General features: G+C 45.2%; 1 protein-coding gene and 1 non-coding gene across 2 annotated transcripts in view; one reads left to right on the top strand and one right to left on the bottom strand.

The window, feature by feature from the left end:
* Positions 1-20,015, bottom strand: part of TMEM163 (transmembrane protein 163) — a 259,679-nt gene extending 239,664 nt beyond the window's left edge. Inside the window, exons 1-2 of the mRNA XM_065931422.1 lie at positions 19,820-20,015; positions 14,062-14,181 (exon numbers count right to left, since the gene is read on the bottom strand). Of these exons, the coding sequence (XP_065787494.1) occupies positions 14,062-14,181; positions 19,820-20,015 (316 nt within the window). The remainder of the gene's footprint in view (positions 1-14,061; positions 14,182-19,819) is intronic.
* On the top strand, positions 3,946-4,018 carry TRNAE-CUC (transfer RNA glutamic acid (anticodon CUC)). Its single transcript has one exon. It is a non-coding gene; the product is annotated as a tRNA-Glu (tRNA).
* Positions 20,016-20,880: the final 865 nt, after the last annotated feature.

Consider the following 20,880-nt stretch of genomic DNA (forward strand, 5'->3'; position numbering starts at 1 on the left):
TATCCTTTTCTCTTTCATTAATTTGTACTCTTAAAGGTACTGTTTTCTTCCTTTCACCTATTTTGGATTTACTGCTTTTCTGTTTCTCAGTCTCTTGTTTTAGATAGTTTTGCTCATCAATTTTTATCTCACTTTAAGTTCTAAATATTTTTAAATATTTAGCACCTCTCCCCCAGTGATACTCAGAAAGGTGTTAATTTCCCACATATGTTGTGACATAATCGAAGCATTTTAGCTACATGCTATTTCAAATGTTCATTGCATTATGAACAGACAACACTGTAAAATACAAATTCTGAGTAACTGAATGAGACTTCTTTTGTAACCATGGAAGCGGTCACATTTATAAATGTTCCATAACATTAAACAGACTTGTTGGACGCGTGGTTCTATACTGACCCACTGGATCAGTGTCCTTTAAACTGAAAGTTACAACCCACTGGTGGCACATAAAATCAATTTGATAGGTTGTGCCCAGCACCTTTTTAAATGAAAGAGACATGATCTTGGTGTACTTTTCTTTCTTATTTTAAAATCTCTGACATCAAGTCACTCACACAATGGGCAGCATGATGTAGTTCAAAGACATCAATTTTTAAATTTCCACCAATTCCAAAACAGTCTCAGACACCTCTAAAAAAAATGATTATTCTCTATTTCCTCTTTTTTCTATTTTTAGAATTCTTATTCATTTATATTAGAAATTTTCCTAACTTCATGTCTCTTAGAAAATATGAAAGAGAAGTATCACTCTGGGCTACATTCTGGGTAGGTTTCTCAGACTATATTTTGGCTCACATTTATTTCTCATTGGTTTCTAATTCACTTAGTATTACTATTTTCATTATAAACTGCTGTGTTTGACATTTCCAGGGAAATATGGCAGGATGGTTCCTCACAGTTACTTTTGTTTCCCCTGAAGTCACTCAGTCGTGTCCAACTCTCTGCAATCCCATGGACTGTAGCCTACCAGGCTCCTCTGTCCATGGGATTTTCCAGGCAAGAGTACTGGAACGGGCTGCCATTTCCTTCTCCAGCGGATTTTCCGACCCAGGGATTGAACCTGGGTCTCCTGCACTAAAGGCAGATTCTTTACCATCTGAGCCACTAGAAAAGCCCCTTTGCTTCCCCTAAAAAAATTCTAAACTAAGAGTAGAAAGATTAAAAAAAAAAAAAAAAAGACAAACCCATTAGAAAAAGAAAAAGGAAGAAGCAATAAAAACAATTTTTAGATGCTAGAAAACGTATGGGCAACTAGTAATTGATTTAACAAGACTCCAGAAAGCAAACTCCTAAGACAGCAGTGTGAAAGCAAAAAGACAACTCAATTTACAATCAGGGCACTGAAGAAAAAAAAAGAAGAAGAACTGGTAGCACAGTGTAACAAAGAGAAGACTAAAAACAGAATGACTGGTTCAAAATCTATTTAAACAGCCCTTTCCAGGTTCCCTCCCCAACTCCTGTCAGACATTAGAGATCTAGTCTCTGAAGAAGGTACAACAGTTTCTTATTTGAGGAACACCAGACTCAGCTAAAGGTAGGAAAACCAAACTGAACTCTTACCCAGCAGACCAAGTGAAGAATTCCAAATAGAATGATGAGATCTCAATCTTCCACCTCAACTCAGCACACACAATTCAAGCAGTAAGTGTCTACCCTCCAGGCAGATCAGAAAGCCCTTCTCTGGGCAACCTGAGAAGCCCAGGAGGAAGGACCAGAAAGCATTAAACTGGGATCCACCCAACAAAACAGTCCACCACAAAGTCCACCCACATATTCAGAACTCCAGTCAGCTTTTAAATACCCACTATCTTTGTCTTCTTATTTTTTCACTATGGTTTATCACAGGATACAGAAATTAGTTCCCTGTGCCTTACAGTAGGACCTTGCTGTTTATCCATTCTATGTATAACAGTTTCAACCTGCTAGTCCCCAACTCCCAATCCATCCCTCCCCCAGACCCCTCCCACTGGCCACCACAAGTCTGTTCCCTATGTTTGTGAGTCTATTTCTGTCTCATATGTAAGTTCATTTGTGTTATATTTCAGATTCCACATATAAGTGATAGCACATGACATTTGCCTGACTTCACTTAGTATGATAATCTCTAGGTCCAGCCATGTTGCTGCCAATGGCATTATTTCATTCTTTTTCATGGCTGAGTAGTATTCCATTGTGTCATATACACATACTTTCTTTATCCATTCATTATTGGTAGACATTTAGGTTGTTTCCATGTCTTGACTATTGTATTTTTTGTTTTTTGGGGGAGGGAATGACTATCATAAACAGTGCTGCTATGAACATAGGATACACATCCACTTTTTTTTTTAAACCCACTCTTAATATGAGCAGACTATCAAGGATTACCGCTCACAGGATTCCTCACAAAAACAATAAACTCAAGGAAAATGGCAAAAATAGCACCTCAGAGAAAGACAATACAAGAACCAGGAAAAAAGGTTTTTTTTAATGTCATTAATATTTTCTCAAAAAGATAAGAAAAGGTCTATGAAAAAGATCAGTAACACAAGAGTTGGATGATTTTTTTAAAAGGCACACGCAGCCAATTAAAAATAAACTTGACAGTAAGAATGAAAAGCTCAATAGAAACGTAGGAGTATAAAGTGGAGGAAATTTCCCAGAATGTAGCGCAAAGAGACAGAAAAAGATAAATGGGAAAAAAAATAGAAAGGAGGGGCATACATTCATGAAAAAGCCCTTGCCACAGTAAGTTTCATACAAAGGATTATGATTTAGAAAGGCTTAGGACTTAAATAGTAACCCTAGAAATAAGAGCTTCAAAACTCTTAAGGAACATTATTTGTACTGAGAATTTTCTATTAAGCCATCAGTCAAGTGTCAGGATATATTAATGACATTTTAGGCTTGAAAAAGCTTCCCTTCCCATGTGCCCCTTCCTAGGGGAGCTAAGAGAAGATAAGCACGTCAACCAAAGAGAAAAACATGGCATCCAGGAAACAGGGGACTCAACAGAGGAGAAATACAGGGAATGCCCAAATCCACGATGAAGGGTGATGCTAGGATGCCCATCAAATAGAAAGGGCAACCCAAACAGGTTAACAAATGTCAAACAGCTCTGAAAGAGATTTCTTAAAGAAAACGCTGACGGAATTATTGATGCATCTGAAAATATTACAAAGAAGCTGAGGTTGAAATAAAAATGCTGAATTAGAATTTAATAAGAAAGAGATGCAGAGGGACTTCCCTGGTGGTCCAGTGGTTGAGAATCTGCCTGCCAATGCTGGGGACACGGGTTCAGTCCCTGGTTGGGGAAGACTCCACATGCAGTGGGGCAATTAAGCTCGTGTGCTGCAACTACTAAAACCCGCACGTCCTAGAGCCCGTACTCTGCAACAAGAGAAGCCACTGCAGTGAGAAAATGCACAACTAGAGTAGCCTCGCCACAACTAGAGAAAGTCCAAGAGCAGCAACGAAGATAAACAAATATTTTTAAAAAATAAAGAGATGCAGAGAAAAGTAAACATAGGAATAAACAGAACTTACATATGAAATACTAAAACCAGAGAAAATAAAAAATGGTGCAGGAAAGAGGTAATCATTCTTTGCCATATAGCTCAGTGAGCAAGATTTATGTAGTCATAATAATGCAAGCCATAACTATTATGCAAGGATGGAAATTCAGGAAGTCAGCATGTCTGTGTGGGGCCAGGACAGTAGAGAGTAAATTATCTTCTTCCCTGCTGGGAAGTCAACAAGTAACGCCTTAACAACAAAAATTCAAGAACTGGCATTAGAAGCCTGTTATTTTTAAAGGTATAAGAAAATGCAAGAATCAACTAGAGAGGCAAAGTGATTGCCAGCATGGAGATGAGGAGGAAACAGGAGAGACAGCTGCAGGGTGGGAGGGGGGTAGTTTGCTGCTACAGTTCCTAACTTTAAAGATCACATCCACATGGGACTTCCTTGGTGGTCCAGTGGTTAGGACTCTGTGCTCTCAATGCAGGGGGCACAGGTTCAATCCCTGGTCAGGAACTAAGATCCTTCATGCTGTGCAGTGCGGCAAAAAACAAAACTACGTTGATGTTATGGCTTCCACAAAAACAACAAAAATAGATATTTATTTGTTTGTTTCCCAGTTGCTCTTTTCAGTGTCCTTCATGTGTTTGATTCCTTTTTTTATTGTCTAGTCATTAACTATATGCATTTTACAGATTCTATCAGATTCTCTTCTCATCGAGTTCTAATCATGCTGCTGTATGACTTAGCCATCTAGTTAAGATCCTTTCTCAGGAGCTTCCTAATGCTGAATTATGAGCTCACCATTGGTTGCGTGTCATCCACATGAGGCTACTGGGACTCAGTGGAGGTTCTATACTTGCTTCTTTCAGGCATTCCAGGGATATTTGCAACATAGGACCATATCCATGTCAGTATCTCAGCTTGAGGGTTCCTAGGATACCCAGGCAGGATGAGCACCTATATAGAATGCCATGGTGTACCCCCCGGCTTCTCCCTCAGGGACTTCCCATTCATTCTTTCAGCTGCCAGGAATGAGGGCCGCCAATGGCTCACAGCTCATCCCTCTCCTGGATCCGCCCTCTACTGAAGGAAGCTGCCTCTCCCAAGGTCACACTTCTGCATGAGGCAGCCCATACCAATGACGGGTCTAGCAACCTTGCTTCAGTAAGACAATTCTGAATGGCCATCCCAGCTTCAAGTCCCTGTGGGACAAGTCTCTGAGGGAACAGCACTGTCAACTTCTCCCCCCACCCAATCCTGCTTCCCTTGCTTCCTTTCAGAAATTTCTCCTGGGAGCCTTTCCCAGCCCCCATTCCTAATAAACCTCCTGCAGTGAATCTCAGAGTCAGAGTCTATTTCTTAGGAAAGCAACCTATGAAAATTCCAAAAACAAATGAGCACACAGTCATTCCCATGGTTATAAATTCTAATAGAAGCCTCCCCACACACAGAGTTGAGCGGTCTCCCTGGGTTGATGGGTGGGTTTATTCTGGTTCGTCTCTTCACTGAAGGTAAAATCCTCTAGTGCATTTACTTTATTCCAAAATCTTAGTTTTCAAAGCCCCTCCTAAGTCATCCTGCACTCTGGCCTCTGGCCTTAGCTTCTGCATTAATAGCTCTGATTTTCCTTGAATTCTTTCTTGGGGAGGCTGCAGACTGTGCTTTCTCGAACAGACCAGTGATATCTTTTCTTGAGCATCCTATGCGTCTGACAGGTTATCTGTCCTACCCCACTACTCTATCATTTGCTCCGACATCCACAGACTCCCCCTCCCATTAGACCCAAGCTTTTTAAGGGAAGGAGAGACTGTCCCAGGCCTCGTGTCCTCTGTGGTACCCAGAACACCAGACAGGCAACAGGCGCTCGCTGAGGACTGGTGAACACAGCCACACCCTGGAAGGACGCGCAGGAAGAAACAGCAGAAAGTGAGAAACAGCTTCCTTTCCTGGGAAAAGGAGGTCCTCTCTGTCCCTTCAACCTCATCTTCAGCCCTCAGGACGGGGCACCAGGAAATAACCTCTTGCCAAGGAGGACTCTGCCAGAAATTTCACCTTCAAGGGGAAATCCGCAGAGGACCAGATCACAGTCCCTAAGCACAAGTGGACCAGAAAATCCCTTCTTGTCCCACCTGCTAACAACTGTGCCTGGGAAGAGCCAGAGAGGTGACAGGAAAAGCCCTTAGGAGTTTCCCACAGACTCTGGAAGGCTTGTTAGCAGAGCCCAGACACAAGCAAGGAGGCAGCAAGGACCCACCCGGCCTAATAAGAGGAATCCAGGCGGCTCACAGCTCAGCTTCCCGGAGTCAGCGCCGGGGCTGTGTGACAAGGACGCCTCTGTGCTAATACACCCTGGCCACATTTTAATTAAAGGCTGTGTGCAGAATGCAGGGAAAAGGGGAGAACAAGCGGGCAGCTGCTAAGACCCCTCCTCCACTGTGGGCTGGAAACAACAGCTCATTGTAAGCCTGGGGACTGGGAAGATGCACTCTCCCAACAGCCATGAGTGAGTCTGGGTCAATAGAACCCTGGATCCCTCAGCCCAAGAGGAGGCAGAGGGAGAGCAGAGGGTTGGGGTGTGGGGGGAGGGAGAGACAAGGGCCCTGCATCCCCCCCCATCCCCACTGGCTTTCCCGCTTGTTTCCATTCACTGGAAAAATCTGCCGTTCCTTTTTCTGAGATTTTTACCTGCAAACATACATCCTCAACCTGCTGCAGCCACAGTGACCTCAGCAGGGAGATGTTAAAAACTACTCCAGTCCAACCAGTATCTGAAACATCAGTATCAGAAGCTACAGTTAGAACTGGACACGGAACAGACTGGTTCCAGATCGGGAAAGGAGCACATCAAGGCTGTATGCTGTCACCCTGCTTATTTAACTTATATGCAGAGGACATCATGTGAAACACCAGGCTGGATGAAGCACAAGCTGGAATTAAGATTTCTGGGAGAAATATCAATAACCTCAGAGATGCAGATGACACCACCCTTATGATAGCAGAAAGCGAAGAGGAACTCAAGAGCCTCTTGATAAAAGTGAAAGAGGAGAGTGAAAAAGCTGGCTTAAAACTCAACATTCAAAAAACGAAGATCATAGCATCCAGTCCCATCACTTCATAGCAAACAGATGGGGAAACAATGGAAACAGTGACAGACTTTATTTTCTTGGACTCCAAAATCACTGCAGATGGTGACTGCATCCATGAAATTAAAAGACACTTGCTCCTTGGAAGAAAAGCTATGAGCAACCTAGACAGCATATTAAAAAGCAGAGACATTACTTTGCCAACAAAGGTCCGTATTGTCAAAGCTATGGTTTTTCCAGTAGTGATGTATGGATGTGAGAGTTGGACTATAAAGAAAGCTGAGCACCAAAGAATTGATGCTTTTGAACTGTGGTGTTGGAGAAGACTCTTGAGAGTCCCTTGGACTGCAAGGAGATCAAACTAGTCGATCCTAAAGCAAATTAATCCTGAATATCCACTGGGAAGGACTGACGCTGAAGCTGAAACTCCAATATTTGGCCACCTGATGCAAAGAACTGGCTTACTGGAAAAGACCCTGATACTGGGAAAGATTGAAGGCAGGTGGAGAAGGGAATGACAGAGGACAAGATGGTTGGATAGCATGGACATGAGTTTGAGCACACTCTGGGAGTTGGTGATGGACAGGGAAGCCTGGCAAGCTGCAGTCCACGGGGTCACAAAGATTCGGACACAGAGAGACTGAACTGAACTAACTGAACCAGTATCTGAGCGCCAACTGTGTTAGGGGCCGAGAAGGTAGACCGGAGAAGTCGGGGCCTGCCTTTGAGGAGGGTTCACAGAGCGACAACACAATGATTTAAGTATCGTGTGTCACATTCCTGAAACACGGCCCCGTGCCCACAAAGCTCTGGAAACCAAGGGCATTTTTTTTTCTTTCCATTTTTCAAATCATTTCTTATTGAGGTATAGTTTACTTACTTATGTACATTTCAGGTATACAACATAGCGATTCACAGTTTTTAAGAATTATATTTCCTCCATTAATAGTATAAAATATTGGCTATATTCCAAAAACGCATTTCATCAGGAAATGGAGGGTCAGGGGAGGCTTCCTGCACTAGGGGCTCTTTCATCTCAAGTTTGAGGGACAAGTAAAATTTGACTAGAGAACAAAGCATGGGGGGCAGGAACACATGGCCTCTGATGCCAAGGGCAGAGCAGGTGCATGGATGTTCGGGCGAAGAGCAGGATGCAGCATCAGAGGAACTGCAAGAAGCATTTGTGGGCAAGCTTGGCTGGAGGGATGGGAGGAGCCGAGTTCAGCCAGGGAGGAGGGGCAAGATCCGAAGGGGCCTCTAGGTGAGCAAAGGGGCGGGGCTAAAATCCTAAGCATCTGTGAGCCGGCATTCTTTGGGGTGGGGAGATGAGGCATGGACCTTTGAGGAGCAGGAAGGAAGAACCCGGAGGCAGGGCGTGTTGTCCACAAGAGGTGCCCAAACCGCATTTCAGCTGTCCCTCCCTCCTGGTTTCCAGCCCTCAGAATCAGCATCTCTGGTTATCATTCGCCCCGCACATTCCTGGGGAGCCAGTTATCCCCCTAAACACGCCCAGAATGTGGCTCACAAACTTCCTGCCCACACCTCCCCACTCAGCACAGCAGCCCAGACCGGCGGTGGCTGGGAAGTTGTTCCGGAAAAGTCCCTACCACACTACCCTGGGGAAGCAGCAGCTTGGGAAGAGACCGGGCTCCTTGAAAGATCAGCAAGAATAAGCCCCCATATCTAACCTAAGTAGCAACGGGGGACTGTACACACGGGGACCACACCTGCGCTTCCCACGCCCCGAGAAACTCTAGAAGGAAATACAAGACCCTGGCAACAAGGCTTATCATTGGTGAGTGGTAACTGAGAGAAAGTTGAGGGTGGGAAAGAGACTGGCACTGTGTACTTCTGGCCTCATGAACTTTCATAATGTGCACGCACTTCTTTTATCAAGAAAAATAAGCAAGAACAGCGAAGGACACAAAGGATCATCCTAGGAGCAGAAGGGAAGCCACCTGCCTTTGGTGCAGGGTCTTAGTTAGGTTCACCCGCAGGAGCAGTGAGGGTCTCACAGGCATCATGACCTAATGGAGGCGGGACACAAAGGGGAAAACTGGGATGAAGAAAATACACCGAACAATGAATAACACTACTCTGGGAAATGAGTCCTTATGGCTGGTGAGGCCCTCTAAGGATTCGGCCACATGAAGGTCTACCAGAAGATGAGTTGTGCTGAAAGATGCCAGCTCCAGTCCTGGGAAGCTGGGATGTCTGAGCAAGGTGGGGCAAAGGCCAGGTCAGACCACACATTTTAGCCACTGTAACTCTTTAGATGTCTCTCTCAGGGCACCAGAGGGCCACTGGAGCGTCTTTTGCCTTTCCCACCTCACACATGTGTCAGTTGAGAGATACCATAATAAATTCCCAGACATATTTTGCTGAGTGTATACAAGAGCCTATAATTTCATTTTATCTATCTCTCAATTCTTGGCTGCTACTGCCGCTAAGTCGCTTCAGTCGTGTCCGACCCTGTGCGACCCCATAGACAGCAGCCCACCAGGCTCCCCGATCCCTGAGATTCTCCAGGCAAGAACACTGGAGTGGGTTGCCATTTCCTTCTCCAATGCATGAAAGTGAAAAGTGAAAGTGAAGTTGGTCAGTCGTGTCTGACTCTTAGTAACCCCATGGACTGCAGCCTACCAGGCTCCTCCATCCATGGGATTGTCCAGGCAGGAATACTGGAGTGGGGTGCCATTGCCTTCTCCACTCAACTCTTGAACTCACAAACTAAAAAGAATAAGTACACTTATTCTACCATTTTTAAGGGTCAAGAGTTTATACAACAATCAGATACTTTATTTTAAAATTCCCAAGTATAAAAATCACTCCTTTCAGATAATTTTCCAATTCTTAAATCTACTGATTCACAAAATTTTTGAGAGAACTTTTTCTGAGAAGATCTTGGTTTGGATTTTTTTTTCAAAGTGGAACTGTGTATCTTAGGAAAGGTTTTCCCCTGAGAATGTTTCAAATATATCTTCACTTCCCACAGAACATGTATTGAGTGCCTAAAAATGAACTCACACTCATTCAAACCTCAGAGTCAGAATGCACTTTCCTAAATCATTCTAACAAAGACAGCAATGATGTCAAAACCCTGAATTGTGAAACAGAACTTCTGTTCTCTTTCTAACCTCATTATTAAAACAGATTTTTTTAAGGTTTGTTCATAACAGGATTGCCATTTTCCATGCTGCCTACCGATTATAAACAAAAGTAATTTTAAAGCCAAACTAAAGCTCTCTCTGAAATATTCAAGATGTATTACCATCTGGTTTTATATCAGCATTTGAGCAGGTCTAAAAATCACTACATTACCAAGGATTCCCAAAAATAGTTCATTTCCCTTTCAAAGCACATATTCCTCTCAAAATACTTTCAAGTCACAAACTTTGAAAACTCACCTAATTTTTCAGACTATACCAGACATCCATGTACATCATCCATTGTATGTCAGACATCCTGTATGTCATCCATATTTACATGTGTAAGTGATTTATCACGATCACTCAGTAATACTAAACAAAGCTATTTTTATCATTAGGTCTTTTAGAAACTACTAATTTGTGAAAATAAAGCATACCTGATTACTTGGAAGCTGGTAGGAAGTAAAGGGTAATAATCTTTATTTGCAAATGTACACAATATGTAAAAATATGAATCTTTCCAGTACTTAAAAAAGAGGTATCCCCAAAACTTACATATATCCATCAGCCTCATTTCCAAACACAAAAGAGACAACGGCATTTCTCCAGAGGATGCTCAGCTAAAAATCACCATATTACTATTAAAGAGGAAATGGCAGGTGAGGAGATAAAGATGGGTTTCTAACTGAACCAGCGATAGAGCTCCAAGACAGGCCCTTAGTAAGAGAATGACCGTAGGATTATCCAATTGTCTTAAGTAGATTTCAATTGTTTATAAAATAAATAAGACCTAAATCTAGTATCACCCTGCTTATTTAACTTATATGCAGAGTACATCATGAGAAATGCTGGGCTGGAAGAAGCACAAGCTGGAATCAAGATTGCCAGGAGAAATATCAATAACCTCAGATATGCAGATGACAACACCCTTATGGCAGAAAGTGAAGAGGAATTAAAAAGCCTCTTGATGAAAGTGAAAGAAGAGAGTGTAAAAGTTGGCTTAAAGCTCAACACTCAGAAAACTACGATCATGGCATCTGGTCCCATCACTTCATGGGAAATAGATGGGGAAAAAGTAGAAGCAGTGTCAGACTTTATTTTGGGGGGCTCCAAAATAACTGCAGATGGTGATTGCAGCCATGAAATTAAAAGACTCTTACTCCTTGGAAGGAAAGTTATGACCAACCTAGATAGCATATTAAAAAGCAGAGACATTACTTTGCCAACAAAGGTCCGTCTAGTCAAGGCTATGGTTTTTCCAGTGGTCATGTATGAATGTGAGAGCTGGACTGTGAAGAAAGCTGAGCGCTGAAGAATTGATGCTTTTGAACTGTGGTGTTGGAGAAGACTCTTGGGAGTCCCTTGGACTGCAAGGAGATCCAACCAGTCCATCCTAAAGGAGATCAGTCCTGGGTGTTCATTGGAAGGACTGATGCTGAAGCTGAAACTCCAGTACTTTGGCCAACTCATGCAAAGAGTTGACTCATTGGAAAAGACCCTGATGCTGGGAGGGATTGGGGACAGGAGGAGAAGGGGACAACAGAGGATGAGATGACTGGATGGCATCACTGACTCGATAGACATAAGTTTGAGTAAACTCTGGGAGTTGGTGATGGACAGGGAGGCCTAGCGTTCTGCGATTCATGGGGTCGCAAAGAGTTGGACACGACTGAGCGACTGAACTGAAATCTGGTATCTAAACAAATCTTTAGATGAAATTTATTTCTAAGAAATCTTTTGCTTCTCCCAACTTAAAAAAAAATTGCTTTTTAGAAAATGATTCTCAGTTCATTCATTCAACAATCTTGAGTACTGATTTCCAAGTAAAAATGGATGTTCATCCTGCCCCGAAGAGTTTACCATCCAGTAGTAGCAAGAAGACATGACAATAAATACTGTCTTCTACTCTTCACCATGACTATCACCTCCTGGCAACACACACACCACACTCACACACACCACACTCACACACACCACACTCACATGCACACACAGGCACACACTCCAAACACTTCTCTGCCATCTCATAGCACTGCATTCCATAGCAATTCTCTTTAAAATGTTAACTAGTTCAACCTGATCATTTCATTGGATACAACAGCAGTTCACCAAGCCAGCCTATTCCATTTTATCCCAGCTCTCTGTCAACCACCTCCTTGGAGAATACTGGGGGGCTCCTTCTGAGGCTTTTTTAAAAATACATTTACTTTCCGAAACATACCATTTTCCTTTAAATACTAATTTAAACAGCTTCAAAAGTCAGCTTATATTGCTTAATCTCTATTGATTTTCTTCCCTTTCAAAACTGTGAAAAGGATTGAGTGAAAGTCTATCAACATGCAAGTGATGTTTTAAAAGTTTTTAATATTTCATATTACAAATAGATTTAGGAAACTAAAGAATAAAACCAACAACCCTAACAATGCAGCCACAGACTACCTCGAGGGTCTAAAATATAAAACACACACATGTGCACACACATTAAAGTTACTCTAGTTAAAATGAGAAAATATATAGTTTAACTTTTACATTTTTTGGTTTAACTGTACCAGAACAAGTTGAAAGCAACTTGGGAACAAATTAAATGTACCACAGAAAGCAATAAAAATCATGATGCCATGTATACCCCAATGCCAACATTTTATAGGCAAGAAGTTAAAAGAGTTAAATTACTTGCTATAAAAAGGGGGTAAAATCATTTTAAAGAAAAACAGAACCCTTTTCACAAAGCAATATTATAATTCCATATGCATTATGCAACAGTCTTTTCCTATTATAAGAAATGGAATAAAATTTTTAAGATAACCCAACTAAACAGGCATAATATGCGAAACCAAAATTTCCTAATTTTTTTCTTATTCTGATTAAACACATCAAATGTAGGATTCTTCTCCCAAAGGAAAGACTTGTTCAATATTTCTCCACATTCAGGTCCTCATTCAAACACTCACATTATAAAGTCATAACAGCTCTATCAGTCAGAGTAACTATTATTCTGTTTGTAAATCACCTCCCTTTCTGCCACTCCTCTTTCTTTACATATGTAAATTACAGGGTCAGATTTGGAGCCCACCACCAGCCACCGCAGCCAAATTATCCTCCAGGGATGTCAATAGGGCTGTTACTCAGTTCAGCATTTTTTTAAGAAAAAGGAAGGAGTAGCTATTTTCAGGGATCAGAATTCCTCTTGATCAGATTTCTGGCTCACTGGTAAATGCTTCTACCCTGACATTATCCTTGGCTGCTAAATATGTGGCCAAAAAAAAGCCAAGATGTGGTACAGTGTTTCCAATAGATATTGCTTCGAGGAATATACACTGAGTTTTGCAGGGAACACTTGGTCAAATTCTAATATTCCCCCATGGGAGCCAACACCAATTTCCAGCAGCTGCTGTAACTGTGCAGAATGGAATTTTAAAAACACACAGGGTAGTATATTCCAGCAGACACAGTCCTTCCTTCTACTCTGCGCTTGTCACATGAGGCACCTTGTATGATACTCATCACTTAGAATATAAATCTGTTAAGGCCATAAATTAATCACAAAATGCATATAATACATTCTTTTTCCTAGCATTAAAAAGAAAAAAACACTGTGGATTCCGGCAAGGTTGAGCTGAAGCTGAATGTCACTGCTTAAGCTTATGAATCACTGCACGTTAATAAGAATAAACAGCACATGCACATTTCTATAGGCTGCAAATGTTAGCAGAGAAAATGCATGTCATGGGGCTTCCTAACAGGGAAACTGGATTATCCATGGGCAAAAAGCGTTCCGTTTTCTTAGTTCTTCTCGACTATGATAAATATTTTGGTTTCCAAGGCCACTGAAAACTTGCAAGGGGATCCTCCCATTTTTGTTTCATTAAAATGTTCAGATGATTTTATTCTAAACCTCAGGCAAATATAATTCAGGGGTGGGGGTGGGGAGGAGAGGTCGTCCTACAACATTACACTCATCTGGTAGCATGAGGTTCAAAATACGAGTCTCAAGGATATATATTTTTTGTCACATGTCAGCCCAGGCTGAAGGCATCCACCAAGAGAATATTTTCACTGTTTCAGCTGGCAGCCAGAATTGACTGCCATGAACCCGCATACTGATGAGAGCCTAGACTCCCAGTCTTCTTCTTAACTACCTCTTGCCTCTGCAGAAGAGAGAAGCCTTTTTACTAATTTATAAGCATCTGACTATGTAACCATCAAAAAAAAATTTACTCATCAATAATAGTCAACTAAAAGCAAAAGCGCATCCCATAGGAGTCAGAGAAGAAAACCGGCAACACCCGTAAAATACATCAATCAGCAAGACTCTGAATACTCACTAAAGGCAGCCACCGCCAGGGCCAGTGTGACGATAATGGAGAACCAGGAGACCCACAATGCCTTCTTTCTGTAGTTCTGGGCTTCATGAGGTTTTAGCCGAGTGCTGCTTTCTAGTAAGCCTGACAAATACAAGGAGAAAAGGAAGTTAGGCATTTCCTTATTAAGAAACCCACAACTACAGCTAAATGTTCTTATCCAAGGATTATAAACTGACAGCCTGCGGGCCAAGATGGGGGGGGGGGGGGGCGGTGGTTAATGGAAATATAGTTGATTTATAATATTGTGCTAGTTTCAGGGTGCAGCAAAGTGATTCAGTTATCCAAGAGGTGTTTTGGGAGAGTTGCATGGAAATCAAGCTTTGGGGCGTCTCTTGAAAGATCGCTGGCTCAGGCGTATCTGGCTCATGTTCCCACAGGGAAATGCCTGCTGTCTTCTTATAAAGGAGCCTGCCAGCCTACCAACCTCTGACCTGAGGACATATGACCCCAGTCATGCCCCTGCTCCTGCGCTAACTCCCTCGGCTCAATGACTCACGCAGGTGCTGCTCGTTCTAACGAAGCCTTTCGTTAAGAAAACAGCATGAATAGCCCACATCTGGCTGGGCTTTTGGGCTGCTCAACTGCAGCACCAATTTGCGTTGACCCACCATCCTGGCCCACACTGGTGGACCGGGTTTTGCCCAAAGCAGTGAGTCATGGACTACAAATGCCCTCGTGGCTCTCCTCATCAATTAACAGAAGGACCATTTCTCTTTAACCACAACCAACAGCCACCAGGCCTAAATTACATGACATGTTTTCTTCTCTACTCTTTCTACTCTATAGTATCTATTCCTTTGTATCAAGCTTATGTCAAAAACTTCTCAGACTATTAAGTGGGGTAAACCTGCTAAAACTAGGGTCACTTCCTAGGCATGCCACATACAATAAAGGTTTGAGTTCATCTCCTCTGCTTTCAACACTGAGTCCTCAACAACAGAAATTCAGGATGCCTATGAGACAATGCCCGATTCAACAGCCTTGAGTCAAAGAATAAAACATCAGTATGATCTTGATGGACATTTTTTCTTCTCCTTTGAAAAGAGATCATATACGGCATCTCTTAGTTGCATGGAGAACCAAATTCTCAGCCCAGCATCCCACTGGTGGCTCAGATGGTGAAGAATCTGCCTGCAATGTGGGAGACCTGGGCTCCATCCCTGGGTTGGGAAGATCCCCTGGAGGAGGACATGGCACCCCACTCCAGTGTTCTTGCCTGGAGAATCCCCATGGACAGAGGAGCCTGGAAGGCTACAGTCCATGGGGTCGCAAAGAGTCAGACACAACTGAGAGTCTGACTAAGCACACATTCCACATAAACAGGACACCGTCTCTAGCCAAACAACTCGTTATATACTTTTTAGAGGTGGAACAGCCTTATCACAACTGCTCCAAATGATGAAGGAACTGGTAGTCGGGATTTAAGCACCCACGTGTAAAATACTACACAGCATGCAACGATTCACACCTACACATCGTGTAAAAAGGCATCTTCCCACTAGACTGACTGGGTACCACATTAAACACTGGGTTACTGAAAACTGCATCATGTTTGAAATATAACAAGGACCCTGTTAAAATTTCCCAGTTCCATTAACTACTCAGACCACAAGTCCTGAACAACAGGGAAAAGTCATGAAGCCTGCTTAGTGAGTCCAGTGTACGGCCAGATTTTTTAATCATTGAAACCTGTAGACACATTTACAACCAAAAGGGAGATGAATTTGCAAAAGGTAGGTATAAACTCCATCACCTCACTGTAAAAATCTCACCAAAGCTTCCTTTAAAAAATGCACTTGGACAGAAAATAGAAAAACCTTCTCTCTTATCACATTATGCCCCGGGTACAAATGATTTCAAACTGTCCCTTGGTCTACTTCTTTTTGTCCCTTTGTCTATTTCCCTAGCTGCTAAAAACACACATTTTAATTTTCAACTGCAATCACCCTTGATTCCAGTTTAAGGTACAACCTAAAATATGATGCAGGGTCCCACTGACTCCCAATAATTTATTTCCCTTTTCCCAAATGACACAGAAATCTTTCTTTCATCCTGGCCAATTGATTTTCCAGAGAAGTGAAGCTGTAACATTTAAGTACTGACTCAAGTAAGCAGTTCATTTGCTGGGTACTTTGACAACAACAATCTCAAGAGGTTATCCACTGGGGGTAAAAAAAAAAACAAGGTTCCTTCTTGAAGATTTAATTCTCTAAGAGAAACAACCACGATCTGGGTTTCTGATTCCAACACATGACATTTATTTTTTTTCCTTCCAAAGCCAGCTGCTTCCAACCCTGTGACTGGAGCTGACTGCACAGCCAATCAACACACCTCACCCCTGAGGGGGCCAGCACTCTGGAGGCGTGTGGGCTGCCTGCTTACCTGGCTGCACTGCCCTGCTAAGCTGGTGCAGGATCGCACCTAGTCAGCAGGATTGATAGTTCTTCCCCAGATCTGACCCTGTATGTGCTTCCCCATGAGATGTTTCCAACTTTAAACACCGGAGTAAATGTCATGGAGATTGTCCAGGAAGGGAGACACTTCCCCATTCCTATCCAACCTTCACTTGCTTCCTACTAGTTTTCCTCGTAAAAATAGAGCTAAAACCTAGAATGGATAACTCTCCACTCCTCAAAGGGAAGTGGGATATAATGATCTATGAAGACCTGGCTCATAAATGAATTGTCTGCACACAGGTTCCTCTACCTCCCCCCCTCCACCCTGTGTTAGCTGCGTGCCCACGTGCAAGTCAGAGATGTGATGAGAACTTCTAAAATTTTCAGGAAGCTGTGTTCCAAAGGCAGAAGAAAGGTAGCACAGCCTACAGAAGCCAAGGCAGGTCTCACATTGCACACATGGCCCCTACAAGAGGTCTTTAGTTGGCCTCCACATTGTTAATCTCACTCAAATTTCACCTGTTTGTAATTTGGACCCTGGCAATAGTAAGCATAAAGGTTGTATTAATGAAGGACTGACATTGGGGCTGGGGAGATGCAAATATACACAGGGAGGTTGAAGCCATCAGTCATTTCCACGCTAGTATGAATTAGTTCCCATTGCTTTCTCCTAAGAACTGGTCGTGCTTGGATCCTCAGAAAGAAGGGGAATATTCGTGAGATAGGAAGGCACTAGAAAATGCTGAAGCAGGTAACACTCTTAGGGCCTTAAGCCTTGGGGCAGAATGATGGGAAACACTTGTGGGGAGAAGAGTGGGCATTGAAAGGGAGGGCGTGGAAACGCCTAAGACAAACTTGGCCTGCGTTCTGTTTGTTTTAGTCAGTCTTGGACCACAAAGTTCTTGCCCCCTGAACTACGAGGCTCAACCAAATGGTACTGCGGTTACTGACAATATGAGCTAGCTAGGTTTCTGGGAACCAGCCCACACCACTTCTATGGGGGAAAAAAAAAACTAAAGGTCCCAAACAGTAGATTTTTATAAGCAAGCCTTTGATCAAAGTTAGATTGAGACTGTTAACAGGGTCCTGACAGCTCAGAAGGAATTTATGGCAAGAGAGAAGGCCAGATACGGGTACAGATCCAGGTGTCCACCCTCCCACACACCTATAGGTAGGTATTTAGGTTTAGAAGACAAGCAAGCCAGGCATGATATAGAGATACACAGCAGACAGCTACCTAGGCCTCCTCCTCCCCAAAGCCTCTCACTATTAGGAAAAATGTAGCAGTAGTAGCAATCGAACCATTCCCAAGGGATACAAAAAAAATCGATATTGAAAAGATGCAGCCCCATAAGAAAAAATAACACAAAATATTTTAAGAAACCTCCCTAGATAAGCTTCTGATTTATTTAATAGAAACTACTCATTCAGGATTAACTCTTGGCTGCCAGGAACGGGTCAAACAGAAGAATGTCACACTGACTTTCAGCTTTCAAGGCCACACCATGCCGGGTTCTTTGGGAGACAGGACTCATCTTAACAGACTGGCAGTGTGTGACACGCAGCGCTTTTACACAGTGACAGTTTATAAACAGTGAATGCTTTCATGCAATAACATAATGGAAAATGAAATTCAGTTGACCAGTGAAAAATAACCTTAAGTATGAATTCAGAAGGGCTTTTTACGCTTGAGCCCGAGCTACAAAATGACACGAAATATTAACTCGCCCTAGCACGTTTTTCCCCTCCTAGCCTTTTGTGAGACAGGGAGAAATAGGCCAGCTTGATACAGATGACCTGCAATGCTACAAAAATAAGCCCATCCCAGAGTTTGGTCTTTGTTCAATACAAAAATTTTTAATCCTACATCAGTTGCAGAGAGAAAGGTAATTAACACGATCTACAATAAAAATGATAGGTTTTGTTGGGTGCTTGTGATGTCACCCATCATCAGCTCGAAAATGATAATCGAGTTAGGTGAGAATAAGAGGAGAAACTGCAACATAGGTGCGGAACTCGTTGCAACCGGAGCGGCTCCAGTTCTCGCCCGAGCATCCCTGCCGATTCTCTGGGAATTGCCGTTTCCATGTCATTCTCTTTTTCACATGCTACAGTTTAAAATTTCTAAGAGGAACGAGATCGTGCCTCCGAACACTAAACCGGAATAAAAATGTACAGGAGATACCAAGAATAGACAGAAACCTGCTAAGACTGAAATATACAAATCCGCCACAGCCAACAAAATAAGGCTTCCAAGAACAGGGGGTGGAAGCGGCGACAAGCCGCTCCCCCCGGAAAGGCCGGCTGTCGGAATACAGTTTCGGCCACTAACCGGTTTTAGCAGAGCCATTGAGTCTTTTTGAGGGGGCCAATTTGGATACAATTCTGCAAGAAACAAAAAAGGTACAGACGTGGCCAAGAAGAGGGCTGAAAGGAAACTAGGGAGGAAAAAAGAGAGATGTAGGAGGAGATAGACATAGGAATGCATAGGGCAGTCTCTCGCGTTTTCTGTGGGCAATTCAAAGGGGTAATCGGCTATCTGTCGGAGGGGTGGCTGGGCTTGGCCTCCTGGGATAGGGACGTTTGCCAGCTTCCAGGGATTTTGAAGGGGCTGGGAGGCGCGCTCCGAGAACCAGCAGGTTCCAGCGGCATCCACCTAGGATCGGTGGTCCAAATCCAAGTGTCCCAGTCCTCTGTACCATCTGCAGACAGCGGGGCAGCGACCCACGATAAACTGAGTTCCTAGTAAATGAGGGTCGGAGATCACCCGACTCCCCTTCGCCGGGGCAGTCGCCCCTCTAAGCTGAATCCGCAGAGGGAAGTTCTCCCTGGTTAACCCACGGAGCTGAATGGGGTTTGGGAAGGAGCATGCTCTGAGCTCAGGACCCTTCCAACTGAGCGCGACCCGCAGTCAACCGGGAGCGCTCGGCTCGGAAAGCGGAGGGGAAAGGGAGAAAAAAAAAAAAAAAATCACACACACACGCCTCCAGCAAACTTTTCCAGTGGGCGCTGGAGGAGCCAAGGCTGGCCGAGAGGAGGCTGCGGGCCCGGCGGGGTCGCCCAGGAGGCAGTCGGGTTCCCGGGTTCCGGCGGAGGCGCCGCGGCTCGGGCGGTGCCGGCCGCGGAAGGTGGGGCTGCCGCCCTCAGCTCTCCACGCTTTCGCGGGAAGTCGGAGCTCCGCGCCCCAGCGCGCTCCAAGGCGCCGAGCCCGGCCCCACCCGCCAGCGGAAAGGCGGGCCCCGAGCAGCGGCTCCTCACCGCTCCCGCCCGGCCGGGGAAAGGGGCCGGGCCGCGGGAAGGGGCCCGGGGCGGCGCGCGCTCACCTCGGTCCTCCAGCCCGTCGCTGAACTGGCCGCTCTCGCTGATACGCAGCTGCCGCTCCTCCTCGGGCTGCGGCGGCTCGCGCGCCGGGGAGCTCAGCGGGCCGGAGGCGGTGGCCATGGGCGCGTGGCCCCTGGGCGGCGGCGGGACTGCGGGACCCGGGGGGCTGCGGCGCTCGCTGCCCGCGGCCGTCTCCATGGCGCGGGGCGGCGGGTCCGGGCGGCGACGACGAGCGCGGCGGGGACTCGAGTCAGAAGTGCGAGGCGCCGCGGCTGGGAGCGGGCGAAGGGCCGGACCGACCGCGCGGGCGCCGCGGAGTGGAGGTGCGGCGGCGGCAGGGGGCGGGGGGTGTGCGGGAGCCGCGCGGCTCGCGTGGCCGGTGGCAGAGACTCGGGCCCAGCAGCAGCTGCCGCGCTCCGCCCCCGGGGGCAGGTGCGTGCGGCAGGGACCCGCCCCGAGGCCCCGGCGCCGGAGCCCGCGCCCCGAGGCCGGAGGGGAGGGAGGGATCCGGCCAGGCCTGAAGCCCGGAGGCTCGGGGGTGTGGGCTGGACTCCTGGGAGAGCCGGGACCGGCAGAAACCCGGGCAGGGCCTGCTGAGGGTGTGATGGGAGACCCGCCCCACTCGTGCCGCGGGATGGTGACCAGAGGAGATCACCTCGGACCCGCTTCCTTTGCTGTCCGAGAAGGCTGCGCCCGCGCTGGTTAAGAAAGCGGTCAGCGCCCTAATGTGGCACCTTCTCCTCTGGAGCTGCACGGGCTTCACAGACTATGCAGGATCTCCTGCCTGGGCTGCCAGCCGCATCGCCCATCTCGGGAGAACGAGGTTCACCTGCCTCCACCCACACCGGTACTGGGTCTTCTAAGAGCGTCGATTATCCTCCAGCACCAACTTACAGAGACCGGGTATCTTAGGACCAGGGCGTTCTATAGAAGAAGTCTGGACCCTAACCGCTCCCCGCCCCCCGCCCCCACCACCACTGAGACTGCCCTTGGACCATGGATCCAGCCAGTCCGCCACCAGCTATTTCCTCTCTGAGTAGCCAAGTCTTGCTGATAACTTTAG

Source organism: Muntiacus reevesi, chromosome 3 (assembly GCF_963930625.1).
Source record: "Muntiacus reevesi chromosome 3, mMunRee1.1, whole genome shotgun sequence".
NCBI lineage: Eukaryota > Metazoa > Chordata > Mammalia > Artiodactyla > Cervidae > Muntiacus > Muntiacus reevesi.